At 40.8% G+C, this 20,327-nt stretch overlaps 1 protein-coding gene and 1 long non-coding RNA gene across 5 annotated transcripts in view; one reads left to right on the top strand and one right to left on the bottom strand.

Annotated features, from left to right (window-relative positions):
* The window catches only part of unc5a (unc-5 netrin receptor A), a 154,414-nt gene that overhangs the window by 37,617 nt on the left and 96,470 nt on the right, over positions 1 to 20,327 (bottom strand). For 2 of the 4 annotated variants that reach the window (XM_020706676.3, XM_004073514.5), the window contains exons 3-6: positions 10,031 to 10,174; positions 7,633 to 7,736; positions 6,336 to 6,516; positions 1,881 to 2,048 (exon numbers count right to left, since the gene is read on the bottom strand). In XM_020706676.3, coding sequence (XP_020562335.1) covers positions 1,881 to 2,048; positions 6,336 to 6,516; positions 7,633 to 7,736; positions 10,031 to 10,174 — 597 coding nt within the window. The remainder of the gene's footprint in view (positions 1 to 1,880; positions 2,049 to 6,335; positions 6,517 to 7,632; positions 7,737 to 10,030; positions 10,175 to 20,327) is intronic. The other 2 variants (XM_020706677.3, XM_020706678.3) reach the window with 1 other exon arrangement.
* Positions 1 to 20,327, top strand: part of LOC144994910 (uncharacterized) — a 32,703-nt gene that overhangs the window by 2,733 nt on the left and 9,643 nt on the right. The window lies entirely within an intron of this gene.

Genomic DNA, 20,327 nt, shown 5'->3' with positions numbered 1-20,327 from the left:
AGGACACAAAATTAGATTATAATTGTGGTAGATTTATTTTAAACCTGCAAAAATCATTTAGGAAAAAAACAATTCATAATGCTTTTTTTTCTTTTAAGCTTATTTATTGTTTCAAATATTTTCACAATATAAATTATTATTATTTGGAAAAGCTTCATTTTAAATTTGTTATCCAGTTGTGAACAACAGTGAACCTTTTCCATATATGACTTTTATGACAACAAAAGAGAAATTTGCAACTATATTTTGAAAAGTTGTAGTGTATCTGATAGTTGATTTAACTGCATTCTTTGTATGTAAAAGAGATGGAATACAAAGATGTATTCACAGGACTTAATGTCTATTTTGGTAGTCCCACACTGTCATAACGGCCGGGTCCCTTTGTTTCCTTTAAAGACTAAAATAAAGTGAGCAGTCAGGATCTGAAAGGATGTCTGCACACAGGAGCGCCTGAGTCAAGTGGCATTGTTTTGGTGAACTCTGGCCTTGACACGCACTCTCCTACGGTGCAAACAGCTGGGGCTGTCTCTGCTGCTGATGTTCTCTGCTTCAGATGAGTAACAAGTGGGGAAAAAAAAGGATGTAAAAACCACACTCTGTTTCCAAACAACAGGGCTAACAGGTGTAAGCGGGGTCATGTTGCTCGAGCATTGCTTATCAAAAAGCGAAAGGAAAAAAAAAAAAATCTCTTGTCTTCCAAAGTCTTATTGGAGTTTTGGCCACAGCACCTTTGTGGTTGGAATTACAGACTTTCTCCTTGTGGAGCAGGAGGAAGGTAGAACAGGGAGGGATCTAACAATAGCAGCTTGGACTGACATTAATCTCCTTAAGCTTATGGAGGTCAGATTCAAGCCTTCCTGTAGAAGAATGTTAAGCATCCCCCCTCCATCCTTAATTTTCATTCCATCACCTGTTGTTTCTGTGGAAGAAAACGTCGACGCAAATCCTACCGTTTCTCTTTGCATTTCTTTTGTCTTCCCCCGTCATGCCTTAATTGAGCCAGCCGTGTTATCTATACTCACGCGTGACATCTGGTGATGTCTTTACAAGGGAGATGTGTAACTGAACCCCTCGATTCAACCAGGGAGATAACCTCCGTTCTAGTGAGGGGAGGGGGTTGGATTTCCTTTTCCGCTATTAGAGCGTGGGAGATTTCTCCTGTGGTCAGTGTGGCAGCAGCATCCCAGCTCGAGGACACACTCAGGCTTTCTTTAAATGGTCCGTCCTCTACTTTTTTGCTTTCTTCTCTCTTTTGATGTATCTAATTTCATCCGACTATCCCTGCCTCCAACTTGGATTTTGTGTTGTGCCCCCCCCCTTCCCGTCTCTGCCTGTCAGCTGGATAACGTGAGACTGCAGGTGGAGGCAGCTTGACTTCCACTGCAGACTCGCAGATCACTGATCGATATGGGTTCATCGCTATCAGGAAGGACCCCATCTACCTGTCCAACAGCTTCCCAGCAGACACTGGACCAGCAAATGACATGTTCTCGACGTTTGTCACGCCAACACGACACGCAGCTTGTCACAATTCTACTTTTTATAGCTGATATTTGCTACGCAGCATGAGCGGCAAATCATAACAGATGCACTGGCAGGTGTGACACACTTCTGTGACTGGTGGCGGTTTTCAAAGTTTGGACCGTGCACAGAGCAAATGATAGTTAATGTGAAGAAGAAATCATTTGTTGGGTGAGGCCTTATGTTGAAGCGTCTTACATTGCTGTGTAAGCAGTCTAATTGCAGGAACCAAAAAGAAAAACCAACAGTTGAAGGGCAGCTACAGAGACGATGACTTGTAGATGCAAGAAAAAAAGAAAGGAAAAGGAAAGCAATGAGAAGCCAAGCGGCAGACGACAAACAGGGATGCCTGGGATTACCTGGACAGGTGGCCACACAGGCACTTTTCTGCACGTTCTGCCCCTCACAGGATGTGCCTCCGTTCAGTGGCGTGGGGTTGGTGCAGCTGCGACTCCTCTTCTGCCAGCCACGCCCACACACAGCGCTGCAGGACGACCAGGTGGTCCAGGTGGACCAGCCACCGTTGACTGTCAAAGCGGCACCGTGGGGGTTGAAGGGATGAGGAAGGGGGAAAGTTGGAAGGAGGGAGGGATGGATGGATGAAGGGACAGAGCAGCCAGGATTACCCGACATGCAAAAAAGTGTTGCCCTGCTCTTTAAAAACAAAACAAAACAAAAAAAAAATCAAAAAAATCCAAACTGCTTTCATACTTCTTGGTTCCACACTGCAATGTATGAGCTGGAACTATACGGCCAAATCCAGTGAAACAAAACCTCACTGCAGACAATCACACAACACCAAGTCACTAAGGGACACTTTGAACACTCTCTAATGAGAAGCAGATTTTAAAGTGAATCAGACAATAGGTTACATTTAGATGTGAGATTACAACATGATAAAAAGTTCCTCTGTCATCTTTCCTTCAACAGCTTGTTGAATTGGACCCGTGTGTTCATCGATGTCGTGACAACGGCGCCGCATGGTGTGCCAACAACAGGAATATTCCATGAGCGTTCTGCTCCAGCTTCTTTCTGAGTGACTGACCTCGGACCAGGCAGATAAAAAAATAAAGGCGCATTATCTGCCATATTTACGGTTAAGAGTCTGGTGCTCCTGCTTTCTAAAGTTTAAAAGGAAGAAAAAATCCATATCTAACAGATCTTGGCGCTCAGTTTAGTGGGAACATGCATTATACAGTGACGTTATGTGTCAGGGGATGTCCAATAAGCTGTTCTGAATGTCAAATAAGTGGTGTGCTTCACAGTTGAGATGATTGACCGATGGGAAGTGTTTCAAAAAAGTATCTTTCCTTTTTTGGTTTATTTTTTGGCCCACACTTACTTTGCAATCGACCAGTAAATGGCGAGCGATGTATTGGGCACCCTTGCTCTAAGGCCATGTAAAAACACACTTATAAACCAGAGAGATCTTCAGAGTAAATTCATGCTATTCAAGCCATTGGAACTAATAAATAAATAAAAAATCTTCGTGGAAATGTTGTTGTTTCAGGAAAATGATTAGAGGTAATTGGGTCATTTAAATTGCCCTTCACCGTGGATTCCAAACCCTCCAAATGTCTTTGTATAAAGTAAAGGGTTCCTGGAATGATGGAGCACTATTGTATAATTTATTCCTCTTTTATATTTGAAACTATAAAGTTCAGGAGGTCTAAAAACTCTGCGCTTCGAGTTTCTGTTATTGCAGCCACGTAGTGAACCCGAGCTCATGTTCTAAACCTTAACTGTCAATTAGCACATAATTGGAGCTGTACAGTGTCTCTCCATCATGGCAGGTGATTACATCGACTCCTGCAGGCTCTGTCTCTGCATCTGCTTTGTTTCCCTCAGATTATGGGGTGCAGAGATTCCTGATTTATTGACCCGAGCAGTGCTGTTGTTCTCTGTACATACTCCCTTCCTAATCCACCCCCCCCCCCCCCCCCCCTCTCGTCTAACTCTCTCCTGTGCTTGTCGTGGCTGAATCATTTCCTTGCCCTCTCTATGCGATTGATTGCCCGGCACAGCGAGGTAAATTGCCAGGCAACTCGGCCCCTGATTACCTCTTAGCACAGAGTGCAGTCACACTAGCCAGGTCTTGTTAAAATGCATCTCTGGCCCCCTGTTGAACCCCCTTTGAAAAGTAGCAGCTATTATGACTTGCTACAGCTAGGTAGATCTACTTGTGCAATGTTCTCAGTCTAATGATTTTTCTTTTTTGTTGTAGGGTTAAAGAAACAACAACAGCAGCAGCAGCAGCTATAACAAATCTTTTTTTTTTTTTAAAAATGCCCTCTGTCTTGTGGTTGAGGTGGGATGCCGTACACATCATTCACAGCGCACGTGCGCTCGATCTCCACGGCTTTAGAAATGGGCGAAAGGTTTCTGCTTGACTAAACAAGGCAAGTAAAAGAGGGTGTGTGTCTGTGACAAGTTACTCCATAGTTTTTAGGCAAATAAATTAATATGATGAATTCAGTTGTGCTACTTAATTATTCTGCTGATGGCTCAGTGGAGAACAAACTAACAAAAAAAAAATCATTTTTAAAATTAAAAATGATACAATTAAAAAACAACTTTAATTCTTAATACTATTCACTTCAACACCACACTAACCTTATGATGTTTTCATTGTGTGTGTGTGTGTCTGAGTCGCCCCTTCCTGCTGTTTCCAAGAAGACAAAACCCCATTGACTTCTATTGACAAACAATTTTTTTTAACATTCTCATGATATTTTTCTGTAGTACAAGTTATTAAAGTTATAAACTGGCCAATCAGATGACTCGATAAAATCATGTGGTGCCTACTGGCCCCCACATCCAACGTTTGACACGTTTGACAGATTTTCCAGAGCTCGCTTTCAAGCGTTAGGCGTGTGGATTTCCAACAAGCTCACTCCTGACTGACAACAGTGGTTGCCATAGAAACGATGACTTGGATCGATTAGGATCAATCCCTACTTACTGACGTAGTCTGGCTCCAATATGGCAGCATCCGTATTGCAAAAAAAAATCACCCAGTTCTCATAATTGCACATTTTCCCCCCCTCTCTTTTAATCCATGGCATGCCTTCTCAAACTTAAACCACATTCTTTCCTTCCATTTCATAATCATTTTTGCTTTTAGTTTATTGTGTTCTATGACGTTTTATTGGTTTGACCTATGATTACATATGTCTGTTATGTAAAGCACCTTATGTGCTGCATGCATGTTGATAAAAGGTTTGCTAAAAGTAGTGATTGATTGGTATACAGTCATATGGATTCAGCCTTTTGTTCCCTTTAAGCCCAAACACCCAGAAACAAAAGCCAAAAAATAGATTTATATCATTCATAACACCTTTTTTAAAATAGCTTTGTTAGTAAATAGGAGTATATAAAAACACCGTATTATTTTTCTGGCAGTGTTTTTTTTTTTTTAAACAAAGGTCAATCTGTGATCAGAATTTAAGGTTTGCACAATTATTAGACTTTTTACTTTTATACACATAAATTATACTTGACAAAAATTATTTAACTTTCTATCACTTAAGAAATTCTAATTTAAGTTAAATACTTACTAAACAGCGAAAACATATTTAGGAAATACTTCATTGTAGTCCTGTTTTTACAGAATATTCCTAAATAATCTTTCCTGGTTTGACATGGGGGGGCTTTCCTTATAAATAACTAATCCCCCAACATTTCTCTTTACATCTTCTCACTTTGCTGATGTAAACCGTTCTGGGCAGCAGCCGTTGGCAGAAAGCATTTCCACAGCGGCCACTGACAGCACATGAATTCTGAAGTATGGAAACGCAAGTTCGCACGGCTGCCATGCCTTTCACTCTAGGTGTTTTTGTGCACCACAACCATTCAAGCACACGGCCGCACTCCGCCTGTGGAATATGCACCTTCACTTCAAATCCACCCAATCAGCATTTAGCGCAGGGCTTAACTGGATTCACAGACACGTTTGTTCCTTGCTCTGAAAATGAGGTCTTTCTGGATTTCACAAACACGCCTGCCATCCCAGCTTCCAACCTCCGATGACTCAGCATGCCTCTTATATAAAAAAACAAAGTCACTTTAAAAATTTTATTTGGAAAACATATTTGCACAAATATATTTGAGCCATTCCGAATGATTTTACAGCCCATCATTGCATCTTTTTTTTTTTCTGTCAGCTCCAATAGAAACAATAAATGTGTCAGAAATTTATAACATCAACATAGTTTTATTTGCAAAATCTTTTCTTTCCCAGGCTTTATTCAATCCGGAGGCCTGAAAATCCTCAGTGACATAAATATGCACTTACTCTGAATTTTAATAAAGGTCAGTCTGCTAATCAAGCCAAGTCGTTAATTTCTGCTGTTAATTCTTTTTTCTCTCTGGATACGCACCAGAGGGGAGACGTCAGCCGTGACTTCTGAGATTGGCTTCATTTTTTTTTTTCCTCCCCTGAATGGACGTCTTTACCTTTTCTTTTCTGTCATTATTTATGCAAGATACACATCTGTGATTTATTTCTGGTTGACGAATAGAGTTGATATGGGCAGGTTGTCAACATGTCAGTCGTGCAGCTTTTGGTTTTTTTCTGTACAACTACACAGAGAAGCCTGAACAAACATGTATGCGCAGCAGAAATGTTCCGTGCAGGAGAGCATGCAGAGGTTAATGTGAAAATGCGGAATCACAGAAGCACCATGCAAACGTAAAATTATCCTTTTGAGCTGCTTTTCAGATTTCAGACTTCAAAACAAAGACAAGGGGCTGCAGTTAGCCCCCCCAAGTGTGTAGCAGTTTGACATCCGTGGACAGGAAGAGTCAGCACCTACCAAAAACCAGGACTGTGGCGGAGTTGCTTTTGCGGCGAGCGACGATATTTTTGGCCACGCACGTGTAGTTGCCCGTGTCTGCCAGGCGGGCGGCTTTGATGACAAGATTATGATCAGGCGTGATGACAAAATTGGGGTCAGATGTTGGGTCGACCAAATCCTCGTTTCTCTGCCACTCCACCTGAAAAGGCATTTACCCGGTCAAAGTTTGTAACTGAATGCAAAGTTAACACTTTCACAATCATACATAAGAGGCACTTCTTCCCTGATGCACACGAAAACATCAGACACGCTGGTATGACACCAAGAAGCCATTTATTTATATAGCCTGCTGATTTGACCACCTACTGCTCCTTTCGCTGAGAGGAAATTGCTGGTGCTATTCTGTAGCTCCTGGACATCTGCTAGTTTTCTGTGAATAGTTAGTCATGGTTCATGTAAGTTCTGCATTCTCTTCCACAAACCAAAAGGGACATTATTACTTTCTTGGTGTGTTCTCAGATTGGCTTGCGTGTTTCTTTATTTTTTTCCCCTGCTCTCACTTGACCTTGTTCCTCCTCAAGTGAAGCAACATTACAGCAGCATTGTTGCTGGTATTACTGCCGGTTGCGATACACCGTTTAATTGGGCTTTCTTCCACTTGTGCGCTCGCTGGGTTTTCTCCTGTGGCGACTTCTGCTCTGATGTTTGGGGGTTGAACCTTAGTTGGCACCTTCCTTCCCATTTCTCTGCAAAACTGTCTGCGCACTGTTATTCTGTGATTGGCTTGTCTTCCGCCTTTGGGTCTCGGGGCTGTCTGAGTGGCTGGCCTAAGCCCCTGTTGTGTTGTTATTAAAGCAGTTAGTGCCTATCTGGGACTGGGAGGATGCAGCACACCAGGTGAAACAGCTGGTACAACTCTGGCCCTCTAAACACAGACGAACGCCAGAGAGAAAGACGAGCCTGAGCAGAGCAGGTGAATGTGAGAGACTGAGCATGGAGCACAAAGAATGAGATAAGGACAGAGCGAGGCAAATAGACCCATTAATTATGGATGGCCCTTTAGAGATGCCAAACGGGGAGTGAATCCTCCTAGCTTATCCTGAGTGATATGACAAGAAGATGTGATATATGGCTTCTCAGAGATGTAAGAGAGATGGTAAATCAATGATGTGGAATAATTAAAGGTGTTAGTTTCCAAAAACCAGGTTGTCCTTTCATTGGTGGAATTGTATGGAGATAAGCCTTCCTACCATTGGTTCAGCTGGAGAAGATAGGCAAGTAAAGGTTTAAAAGATGTGCTGTTTCCATGTCTCACCTCGGCTGGTGGCACTCCCTCAGGTGGATGGCAGCGCAGTGACACCTCCTGGTCCAACGCAACCTCTTTACTTTGCGGCTCCTCCTCGAAGTTCTTCCTCAAATCTAGAAGAAATACATGCAGTGAAGAACAAACCTTTACTTGAGACTGTTTCGATTAAAAATGACACAAGACTTGGGTTGTGACGATTAATCAACCAAACCGATGAATCGATTTATGTTCCAACTATACAACCGAATCGGTCTGTTTGAATTGATCTATACCAATTTTAAAATTGTTTCATAATAAGATAAATTGATTAGAATGGATATTGGACAATATCAGGGACGGTAGGTTTACTTCACTATAACGACCAAGTGTCATCACAGTGGAGAACATGCATGTGATGTCAGCAAAAACCGATCAGTTCATCATTACAGTCATTCACCTGTACTGTCCAGTACCAGATATTTATCTCTGAGTCACACTGGTTAAAATGTTTGGCCAAAGGTGTCCTGGATCCATTTTAGGTCAGTGAATCGGATCGTTTAAAATGAACCAATGTTGACTATGAATCAAATCGGCAACCACAAATTATGATATAGATCAAACTATTGTTTAAGTGAATCAGTACACCCCTACACAAGACTTGGAGACGTTTCTAAAGCTCACTCCGGAAATATTCACCCATGGCCTCGCTGAGCATGCCGCACTCTAGTTGGCCCCTAAGCCACAGTGGGATCGGTGGCAGCAACCATGTTGCTTATTACAGGCTGGCTGGCTGGTTCAGAGATGTTTGTCTGCTGCCAGAGGGACCGGCATCAAGCAAAAGCAATTGCATTACCCCTCACTACCTCCCACTCTCCTCTCAGTGGCATCCGGCAGCCTCCAGCCTCCATCTGCATGACGGCTTGGAGCAGCCACACGAAAACAAAACCCTGAGGCGCCTGGACAAGATCTCCTGCAAGCCTGGCTGGCTGCATGGGGCTTCGCATTACTTTCATTGAGCCCTTTTCCTGCTGCACTGAGTCCCGCCGTGTATTTGTAAGCTCTGGCTGTGAATTATCCAGGTAAAAGTGGCTGTATTTGCTCAGCAGGAAAGATAAACGCACGTTTATTTGTACCAGATGAGCTATGCAGCCGACAGGTCGGTTTGACTCGAAGCAAAACAACCTTATTACGAGGGCGGCCTAAGGTTGAGTTATTTAGCCTGTCATTACCAATCACACTGTGAGAAATATTAAGAGAAACGGAGATTTCCTAACATTTAAACAACCTAAAGCAGATGCAATGGGACTGGATGACAGTGTAGGTCTAACAATCTTTTAAAAAAAGGCACTAAAGTTTAACAATATAAGGGGCTGAGTGCTGTATTAGTGTCAGGAACATCGGCTGATTCATCGTTATTCAAGCATGTGTCTGATTTTCATCCTGCGTCTCTCTGACTTTGTCAAACTCTCAAATCAGGACAGATAATGAATGGGTGTTTTCAAAACGGCTGGAGGTTTGGAGACTGTGCCGCATTCGGCTCCGTCTGAACTGTTCCATATTTATGTGGGAATTAATAGGCAGAATGCTTTAAAATGCTCAAATGTAAAATGGCTCCATCTAATAAAGGTTTTGAGGCAGCAGCGAGGGATGTTCCCGTGTTCCCCAGGCAGATTTATGATTGCTGCACAGCAATAAATTTCAAATCTGTTTTTATTCTTGTTACTTTCACAGGGATCATTGCTGATGTACTGTAGCTGGTAAAAAAATATGCTCATGAATACTGAAGTTTAGTGATTCTTCTTTTTCTCTCTTAGACTGCCTTCCCGAAGATTCATTAGTACCCAAACCTGCCACCTTTTCTATACACAATTTAAATCCCATTTAGATGAAATATAAAACTGTGGAGCAACACTGAGTCGCTCTTTAGGCTAATTGTTGAAGACCCACTCTGATGAAAAATCATCTCTTTGGTGTTTTAACTTGTTCTTGTGGCATTTTTTTGATAATGGAGGACATATATAAATAAATGTAGGCTCAAAATTGCATTTCCAGTTATTTCTTAACTCAAATCCTTAAGAAGCGGGAGCAAACAAAAAAATTAAATTTGAAAAAAACAAAACAGGTTTGTGATGTAGAAAATAAGCTAGGCGTGTCCCAAGCTCAATGCTCCGCTCTGCAAAAGAGAGGGGAAGGGGGGGCGGGATTGCTCTGCGCCAAAGATCCCGCCCACAACTGTGAGGCAAATTTCTAATGACCAACTGGGATTTTGCCTAAAAACAGCATAATCATAAACAACTACAGGAAATGCTTGTAAAACGGATCAAAAGATCATCAGAGTGGGTCTTTAAATCACTTATTAGAGTGTGCTCCCCCCACCCCCCCAAAAAAGGGGCTGGCACCCTCACAAATCAATTTAAAGTGCACTCACAAGCAATCCTGATGTACGCCTTCTGGCTCTTTTGGGTTCCGGTTGTGCTCCAGGCGACACACTGACACCAGTACTCATCCAGGCCGAAGATTTTCTCCACCTGCTGTCTGGTGATGTCAATCGTCACCCACATGACGGGCAGGCCTGCCAGGCAAGCAGCAGAAAAAACAAAACACGTGAACTCTGAATGACGTCCATCCCCAGCATGTTCGAAAGCTAAACGACAACGAGGCAAACAAATGGGGTACGTAATAATAACAAGGAAGGAAAAAAAAAAGACCTGGAAGAGAAAACAAGCAGACAGCCATAATCATATATAAACAGAGCAGAGCTTGTTTACTGAGGAAAATGAGACAAGAGTCTCACAGCTATCCGCGCTGTAATTTGCTGGGCGTAAAACAGCAACAGTTAGGAAGGAAAAACGAACAAACCAGACAAACGGTGCAAACACAAATGTTCAGCACTGCCAGCTTCTCTATTGTCAAATCCAGAAAAGGGTGAGCAGATCCCAATCTATCAAGTGTTTTCACAATGGTGCAGATATGAGATGCTGCTGCTACCACACAGTAGTAAAAATTGCTTTTTTTATTTTTAGAAGAAAGGGAGGAAAAGCCCTGGATAAACAAAGAAAAATTGGAAGCTAATCCACTCTACTGCACGGTCCAAGCAACACAGGGTTGTGCGGAATTTGTCTTTTTTTCTGAATGAGAAGTAACCCTTCGTTTTATAAGCTTTTGCCTATATGTTTGGGATTTGCTGTCATGATTATTTTTTATATTGAGCTTTAAACTTTCTCTCCCCATTGCGTGGATCCCTGCGCCTTCACTCTGATAAAGAGATTACCAGTTTGTTGGGATTCCAGTTTTCTCTCCATGTAATATTTTCTGTTTTAGAGATAGGCGTTCACACGGGAACAGAGGCTTTTTTAGTCACACGGGACGCATTATGGTTTGACGAAGCGTTTTCGGACAGAATTTTCCAAACCAAAGGGAGGTATTTTCTTGAACTTCTGCATGGAAGCACCGTGGTGCTCTCAGCAATCCGCTCCCACACTTGATTTGCCTTCAGATCATTTCCAGCCTCAGTCTGGAGCCCTTACGAAGCACCACTTGCCACAGCAGCAAACCTATACAGCAATTACATTTAGAAAAAAAAACAGTGGTTCACCTTTTGTTTGTTTTTTAATTGTATTTTGAAAATGTCATCAAATTACAACAATACAGTTCTCAAATTTGACAGACTGGAATGTTGCAGTTCCATTAGAAGGCCACTAGAGGCAGGTTACCGAAGGGAGGGATTTCCCAATGACTCCTGTGTTAAAGTCAGATTTGATAAAGATGTGGTTAAGGACTGCTACTTGAGCTAAAATCACAGAAAATGCGATTTCCCCGACAGCCGCGTCCAATTTCAATGTTAAGTCAATGTACAGACGCGTTCTGAGACATTCAGATATCTGAACTTAACGTTAACCCATTAGCGACTCAACTTTGGGCCGTGGGGTGTTGATGATGTGATCAGATGGGTGGAAGTTCCAAACCAACATGAAGGAGAATCCGATCATTTTCCTTCCGAACTTTAGGATATTTTTCTTATTTGCTTCGAGACAATAATAAAACATTCCTCTAATTTTATTCATACTTATACTTTTTTTGCCTCCATGGACTAATGTGGGACAGCAAGTCATCAAACTGGGTCACCGAGAGATGAAAGTACCACTGAAAGCCATAATTCAGACCCAGCTCCTGCAGTAGATGCTGAAGCTCACTGGGAGAGTCTCTGAATGATGTCATGAACCCAGACATGGAGATGTGCTTACTGACCACATTGTAGAGCTCTTTAAAATAAACCAGATCTCTTAACATCATGTCTTCCTGGCATTGCAAATAAGATATACAGTCAAGAATCGAGCAGCAAATTTGACACACGTCAAGAGAGAGGCAGCGGGCGCATATTTGATGCATAAATTGCATTCGGTGTGAACGTATAGCTTTATACATGAAGACTATGGAGTGATTGTGGGTATTTTAAATCTACTTCTTGGATTTTGTCTGAGCTGAATTGTGCATCCTTCCAGGGGCATTGTTTTGATCAGCATTTATGTCGATGCATGGGTGGACCCAACAGAGCTTTAAACTTCACTTTGTCTTGCCCCAAATGCCAATATTTGAATGTTACTGACTCAGGTGGAGGAAACTCGACCTACTTCAGTTTTCATTTTGGCTGTGCAGAATCCAACGGGTGACATCACGGATCGCCTTTAACCACACAGTCATAAGTACCAGTGAGGGCTACTGTCACACCAGCACATATTAGTGCTTAAGTGCAGCAGATTTTCCTATATATGAGCACGGTAAATGGAAGTACATCTGCTGTCAATCCTGGCCTGAAGCACCTCTCTGAGCATCAACATTCCCCCTTCCCTTGGTGCTGCGACAGTCAACAAGCATGCTCTCTAACCTGCTTCCACAACAGCTAATTAAAAAAGCCAAAACAAATATTTCTGTTTTATTACAATTTTCCTAAAACCATGGATTAATCTAAAAAAAACAAAACTCTTAAAAGTAATCCTGCTTTTTTATAGTCTTGCTGAATGAAGTAAAGCTCAGAGTGTTTTTTGGTTCAGGTTTGACGGCGTTTGGCACACTAAGAGAACACCTAAAAGCTGAAACACATGGCTAAAGTAAGAAAACGGGCACTGCAGAGAATGAACAAATGGAGCAAAAGAAATTCTTCTTTTTTTCCCCTCCAAATTAAAAGCATGGAGGCTTTCAGCTTTTCCCTTAAAACTTAAGAAAGAAAAAAAATACTATTGTTGGGGACAACAGGGAAAGAACTGAACTGTTACTTTTTATTCTTCAGAAATAAGCCTTAGGAGAAAATCTTTTTTGTCCTGGAGAATTCTACTGTAGAGATGTGTCAATCATGTCTTGCACAGGATGGAGGAATAGCTTTTTGTTTTAAAACCATGTGTGGCACTAAGTGTGAGTGTTGCAAATCCTGGAGAATCAATATGCAGCATGTTCTCAAACAGCAAACTTTATTTAAAAAAATAGATAACTTCTTCCAGCCCTAAATGTGAAGAACAAGAAATATCTGATGGCTCTGATTTATGCTAAGCACTTAGCGGTTTATATGCTCAAGAGGGGGGGAAAAGAAGGTAGGAATACATACATTTGTAATCTGGCAATCAGTGCAGATTTGCCGGTAATGCATTGTTACAGTAAAAATGCATGTGATTGAAATAAAACCATCTTCCTTTTTTAAAGTTGGAGGGTGAGTAAAGGTCCATATGGAGCTGCAAAGCATGAACAATGCAAACCTGAGGTAAGGAATCCTAAGAAGAACAATTTGAAGCTCTGCTTGCCAGGCTAATTGCATTCTGTTCCCTTATCTCTTCCTGTCTCCATAATTACCTGCTTTCTGTGTCTGACACCTTCCAGTAACACTCCTCTGAGTCTCTCTGTCCAATTTCACTCCAATTAATAAGTAGGACAAATAATCTCATCACTTGGTGAACAAAATACAATTTTTATGGCGGTTGATAATTATAGGCTTTGTTTATTTTATTTTATCTTCCAGTGTTTTCCTAATTTTCAAAAACTGCAGCAAACTCACATTTTGAGCACAAGATTCAATTTTAAGTTTCAATAACATTAACAAAGATATACCACAGATGTTTTTGAAGCAATACGTTTATGCCTTCCTTTCTAAACAGATACAAATGGAGCACCTAAGCCATCAAATAAATGATAATTAAAACATGAAATGGTTCTCTCAGCCTTGGGTTGGTCTGTGGTCCACTTCAATATGAGCTCATATCCCAAAACTCAGAGAGGTCAAGGTGGAAGATGTACATGTAATGGGTGATTGTGACTGACACAGTATGAATCCTAAAGCTTGCAGCTGGAACCCTGAAGGGTTTTTGGTAATGGAGTGCAGTGAAGCCCCCTTAGCAAACTGTACTAGACGCAAAATCTCCAGATCACTGCTCTGAATATATGCACTTCAAAAAACAAAGGGCAAAAAGCAATGCAAACATCTATTTTAGAATTTATCATCGTGAAATATACACGTTAAATATGTTTACTCCATATAAAACTAATCAGTAATCTGGTAAGAACCTACTATTCTCTTTGGCTTTGTCTGAATTCACTCACTACTCCCTACAAATTCACTATTCACTATATTGAGCGTTCACTGTGCCAGGGTGTCTGAACCTACAATTCCAAAATACAGTGCCCTGGAAGTTTCCCAGAAAGTCTCTGCCAAAAACCAGTGTGTGTTGTTGATCACTAAATTGGTGAATATAGACCACAATGCTTTGCGTTTAAACCATTTGTAATTAGAAAAGATAGAATTACATTCATTTATTTCAATCAGGTTTTCATCAGAAAAACAGTGGATTCATAAATAGTCTTTGGAAAAAATCTTCTTATCTTTAGTTTTAACTCAGCCAAATGTGTAACATCATCACTGGCATTTAAAAAAAATATAAAGTAGTGAGCATGTGTTTGAATTGCGTTAAAAACCAGGGCATCCACATAAATCATTAAAAACAGTTTGTTTCAAAATTCATTTGATTTATTTTTGAGGTGATCAATACATTGAAAAAAGATTACAACATTATCAGATGCTAGAACAATAAAATAATAAATCAAAATAGATATAAAGAAATACTGCAATACCTTTTAGATAAGATTCATTCAAAAATGAAAAAACATGAGGACAAAATGTAGACATTTTTTTGGAGTTATGCATGAGAGATGGGAAAGAAAAAACATATTTAAAGATTGTGTGTAATAAAATGATTTACTTCTCACTGGAGCTTCAAGAGTGCATTATGATGTTTTGCATGAAGCCTATTACCAGTAATTGGGTAAAGTTTCTGCTGTTGGATGCAAATAATCAGGGAAGAAAGTCCATTAAAGGAGTCCATAAAAATGAGAAGTCTCTTTTGCGTTTGAAGAATCGCTTCCATTACGTTAGTTGTAAGGAATAAACACGACTTTGAGGGGCTGTCAGAAGCTTTTGCTGCAAGAAAAGAAAACATCTGCATGAGATTTACAACGGGATAAATCTGGGTTACAGCCCCATCATAAACATCACGGTGATGTCTTTGGCACGGCGTGCGGATCATCCAGAAAAGCAGCGCTCTTTATAGCAACAAAACGCAGCAGGAGAGGGGAAAAAAGGCATCGAAGCCCTGAAAATCTTCACAGTCAAGTTTACTGACAACTACGAGCAAGAAACCACAATTTGAAAGCAGTTCAAGCAAAATGTGCTGTTGGCGTACTATAGTACAAGCAAGTAACATCAAACAGTAAACAGGAGTTGAAGTAAGTAGAAAAGGTTAAAAAAAATGGGACCAACCATCACTTTGGCAAAACTTGATTTTGGAATTGAAGCAACCAAGATGGAGAGCACTGAAGACATCCATCGCAACATTTTTACTTGCTGGTACCTGCACTGAGCTTGGAAAATTAAGTATTCAAAACTTGGCAAAGTAAGACCCAAAAGTTAAATAGAAGGACAAAAAAGTCCACAAGGATAATAGTAAATGCCTACAACTTCATGAATTGGAGCAAATCTCTAACTCGAATTCTTCAGTCAGTCTTAAAGACAATGCAGAATCTCACTGTGTCCCTGTGCCACATTTCATTAGAGCAAACAATTAAAGCAAAGCTCAGGACACATCATCAACTGGAAATGTTGCAGCTATGGATTTATGTCCCAGACGTTCAGCCTTCTACGTTTTCGGGGGAGACAAACAGTGAATTTAGTGGTAGCAATGCTCAAATAAAATGTTCCTAGCTTTATAATGTTTTCATTTGCTGCAATTTCCACCAATCTAAACAACCACTGTCTGCTACAAATCAGAGGTCACTTTCATTATAAATGCTTAATTGAACTGTTACCTCTAAATCAAACTGCATGTCTGAAAATAAAAACAACTAGAGGGACGTCTATCGTGATGGTTCATCAATCAGATGCAGCTATAAACTAGAAGTTTCATTTGCAAGAAATTTAGAAACTATTTAATCTAGTGGAAAATGGTTCAACTTGGTATAGTTTGAGAAGATTCTTTTCTCTTTAGTGGCCAGATTTAATACCTACAACCATCACAGGGGTTCATTTTTATATAACTGATTCAATGTTCCCTCGATTATCCATAGATAACGCGTGATAGGTGAAATTAAAATTAGACAGTAGAATTGCAGATGTTTAAGGCAGCACACTCCACACTTTCTCCACTTTTCTCAGACAGACATGAACATTTTCACACTGTTCTCTCTTTTTTAAACTCTCAAAGTTCAAACCTTCATAGAAAAAAAGTCTAGTTTTTTAGAATGAAAACAAAGATCTGATCGCACTCAAAGATTTCTGTAACTCCCGCAAACTGCACGCATTCTGCACAGAGGATACGGCAGGGAAGAGAGGGACTGATGAGGTCAACAGCCAATCAGGATGCAGAACACGCAGAACCAAAAAAAAAGCATGCAAAATTGGCACTAAAAAATCTGCAAAAAAAGGTGAACCGCGATATGACATTAGAACACTGTACTCTATTCAAATTTGACCTCAAGGGGACAAATTGCTTTCAAAGGTGGTCGTTGAATCTTCAGCTGAAAAAAAGAAAACTAATGACAAACCAAGTCCATTGAAACCTGTCATGTGACTTTTCTTTCTCAACTGTTGAACATTTATACCTAACAACCAATTTAACTAATAATGAATTTCTACTAAGTGAAACAAGTATGCGGGTACAAAAGCAATATTTCTTTAAAATGCAGATTTTGAAACAAAAATGAATAAACTGTGATTCTGTAAATTGATCCACCTAAACATGTAAAGCTGGTGTGTCGGTTCAGGTAATACAATGATTTTGTCTAAAAAGAATAATCTGTAAGGCGGTTTAGGCAGAGAAACACTGAGGCATTGTATTCTTCCCCCAAGATGTTCATAGTTTAAAAAATTGAAAGGAAAGAGGATGCAGAGTGGTTAGGTTCATGAACAACCTGACCTCACTTTATGTGCTGGAGCTTCTCGCCAAGTCTTCAGGCAAGTGAGCACAATTCAGGATCCATTTGCGCACAAACCAGCACAAAAGGACACAACAACACTTTGTGTTCAATGTGTGGCAAAGACAAGATTATTTACACATGTGTTCTATTGAAATGAGCAAGAAAAAGGAGCGTAATGGTTGACAAAAGAAAGGAGGTCACACTGTGAGAGCTCAGACATCTTTTTGCTGAGAGTGTGTGTAAATGTGTGTGGGTAAGATGAAGCTCCCTTGAGCCAACAGGGGCCCAACACACACAGGGTAAACATCACTGGACTCAATCCCGGGTGAGTCGATATTGGGCTTGTCTGAGTGCAGGACTTTATTTTTCTCCCCCTCACTCTTGTTTTTGCAGGTTCTGACCTCAATTCCATAGGGGTCATTTGCTTATCAAAGGCAAGGACTGGAACTTGCAGGTCCTGAGTGTGTTCATTGTGAGCAAGGAAATTCAATTAAGCGGCACCCCTACAGTGTGTGAGGCTTGGATTCATCAGAGGATATATGGGGATTAGGGTTGGCTGAGTCTACATCAGGGGACTGCGCCGTTTCAAAGCAGAGGGTTCACCGTGGCTGAGGGTGGAATCACAGATGAAAGCTTTTAAGAATGCACTGTCTGCAAATCCTGGAAATCTGTCAAAAGGGGAACTGTAAGTGTTCTATTTCCTCCCCTGGATCTTCTTTGTACCAGATGGCATCAGTGTCATCATCAACCCTGTGAGAGTCCAAAGCTTTTCTACTAGAAGGCAACAATGCACTTTACTGCACTCCAATTTACCTTTTCTGTATAAAAGAAAGCTCGATACTAGGCCAACGTGTCAAAAGCAACTTGGAATTGCATCAACTTGTCAAAATGACACTCTAGTCTATGCAGTATTGGCAGGCGTAAATATTAAAAAGTGAGCCTTGGGTCACTGATCCAAGGGCATAAGTGCCTTATCTTTAAGTCTTCAACCTGCATTACCATGTAAAGTGCTGCGGTGATGGGTGGCTCATGCTAGCTGATGCAGAAAGCTGAGCTTGGCTGCTGTCATAAGCGTCAATTTCCTAACAAGGATAATGTGGCCTTCTGAGTGAAGCATTGCTCTATTAAACAGGAGGAGACAGCAGCAGGAGGTGGTGGTGGGGCTGAATGTGCCAAAGAGTGCTAGGAATTCACCAGGACCTTCTGTGGAGGGTTGTTGCCGAGGCTACATCTCAAGTCAGTGGGACAGTGTTTTAGGTCAAGGCTCTGCCTCCGGTTACGACCAGCTTTTCAAGAGCTTCTTTTGATTGAGCTGTCCATTTTCCACAATGGATGCACACGGCAAGGCCCCCGCTGATGCACCCAATGTCGTTACAGATTATTCATGGCTGACAAACAGGCAAGCAGGTAGAGCGCCAATCAATCGGGCCGGGTTCAGTCCAATGCCACGGCAAGGAGACCAAGGAGTTTTAACTGCAGGAGATTATTATGGAAAAAAGGATGTCGTAGACCAAAACATCTGCTTTTTTTTATGTCTCTTTGGGGGGAATTTCATAATGAACATACATAATATTTTAAAGTCCCACTCCCATCATCTTTTGAGCTATTTTAAAATTGCTCTTATTATGATGATGTCGTTTTAGCCAAAAAGTTGTTTTCTAGGAGATGGTTTCTGCAGAGCGACAGTAGTTTTTCAGAAATTTGCCTTTGAACTGTTGGTGCAGAGAAACCCCACCCCTACTTCCTGTCACTCATCTGCTTACTCAATCTCCAGCTAGTTTACAGCCCCACACAACCGCAATCTAAGATTACCGGTGCAACAAAAATGGGGAGCAATATTGAAAATCCAGCTGTACAGTTTTGAGGCAGCTCAGATGAGGAAAATGAAAACGTTCATGGATCTAATCGTCTACAAATGGATGCATCAGAGCAGTTTAAAACATTTTTTGTCTACCCCTTATTAAAAATGATTTGAATTCATAAAATACTCAGAAATGCAATATTTACCTTTTTTTTTTTAAATATGTCCTCTATCATGAGAAAAATGCCACAAGAACATGTTAGAAACACATTTTTTTCTTGTGAATCTATAATAATACAGTATAAAGAAAAACGTATCCCCTGCACATCATCATTGCTTGCATTAAGACACCAAATGCAATTCAAACATCCATTTATTTAATTGAAATTGTCTCTAAAATAGAAAACAGGAGCCAGCTTGGGTTTGGACACAACCACCATAACTCTATTTTCTGCTTGAAAGCAGAAAAACGTTTAGTTCAGTAAATGTGTTGCTGCACAACAGTAGCACAAAAAATATATCCTCTGTGCAAAAGATTTTTCCTTTGAATAGCACACTTCCAAAGCAAAGACTCTATGATACCTGTAAGGGGAAAATGAGCTGTGGAGGCAGAACAGACAGGATGTTCAGGACAACAAACTTAATCTAACACTTCAAACAGCTTCACCCTGCTGAGTACGCCCAGTTTGAGGAGGAGAATAAAGGCTAAGAAGCCAAAATCAAAGCTAGCAGAGCACACAGTCAGCAGCCTCTGCTATCTTTCACCGGTACCAGAGATGGAGAAAGAAGAGCTAGAAGGAGAATCATGAAGTTTCTGGGGCTAATGAAAAATGAAGGCTAAAAAGATGTGATAAGCTACCTAATCCACAACACTAACATATTTCTCGATTGTTGTCATGAAACAAAAAAAAAGTTTAATCTTGTTTTATAGCACACAGCCGGTTGAAAGTCAGCCCCATTTCTGCAATCAGCTTTACACAAAAGGAACCCATTTTTGTTGAACTTGTTTGTTTGAAGATGTACAAATATGAGAAAAAAACATTCTGTTCTCAAATGCATTTTAGGTTCTGAGTTGAGTGAGGTTGAGAGACTGGTGACAAACTTTTCTTTGAGCTTCAATATGACCAGAAACGCATAAGTCTCTTCACTTCTTTTGCGTCGTATTTTTCACACCATAAGGCAAAAATACCAACAAACACAGATTGAAGAGACTATTTTCATACAATAGGGCACACCAGATCATAAGGCACATCAAGTGAACACAAAAAATTCATATGAAGTATTACCCAGAATGGCTTGAGGGACCGAGAGGCAGCAGTGAGTTGGTCAGAGGGGTCAATGGGAAGTTCTGTTTATTCTCTAGCAGACTTTGTTGTTATTCATATTTGCCTCTTTTGTCTGCACTAACCAGCCATTCATGGTAGAGTGCAACATGACGGAGAAGTCAAACTTGTTTTATCTCATTCACAATACC

This window comes from Oryzias latipes, chromosome 10 (assembly GCF_053564925.1).
Source record: "Oryzias latipes strain Hd-rR chromosome 10, Olatipes_Hd-rR_3.1".
NCBI classification, from domain to species: domain Eukaryota; kingdom Metazoa; phylum Chordata; class Actinopteri; order Beloniformes; family Adrianichthyidae; genus Oryzias; species Oryzias latipes.
Note: the sequence above shows the minus strand (reverse complement) of the source record. Positions and strands in the feature narration are given on the sequence as shown.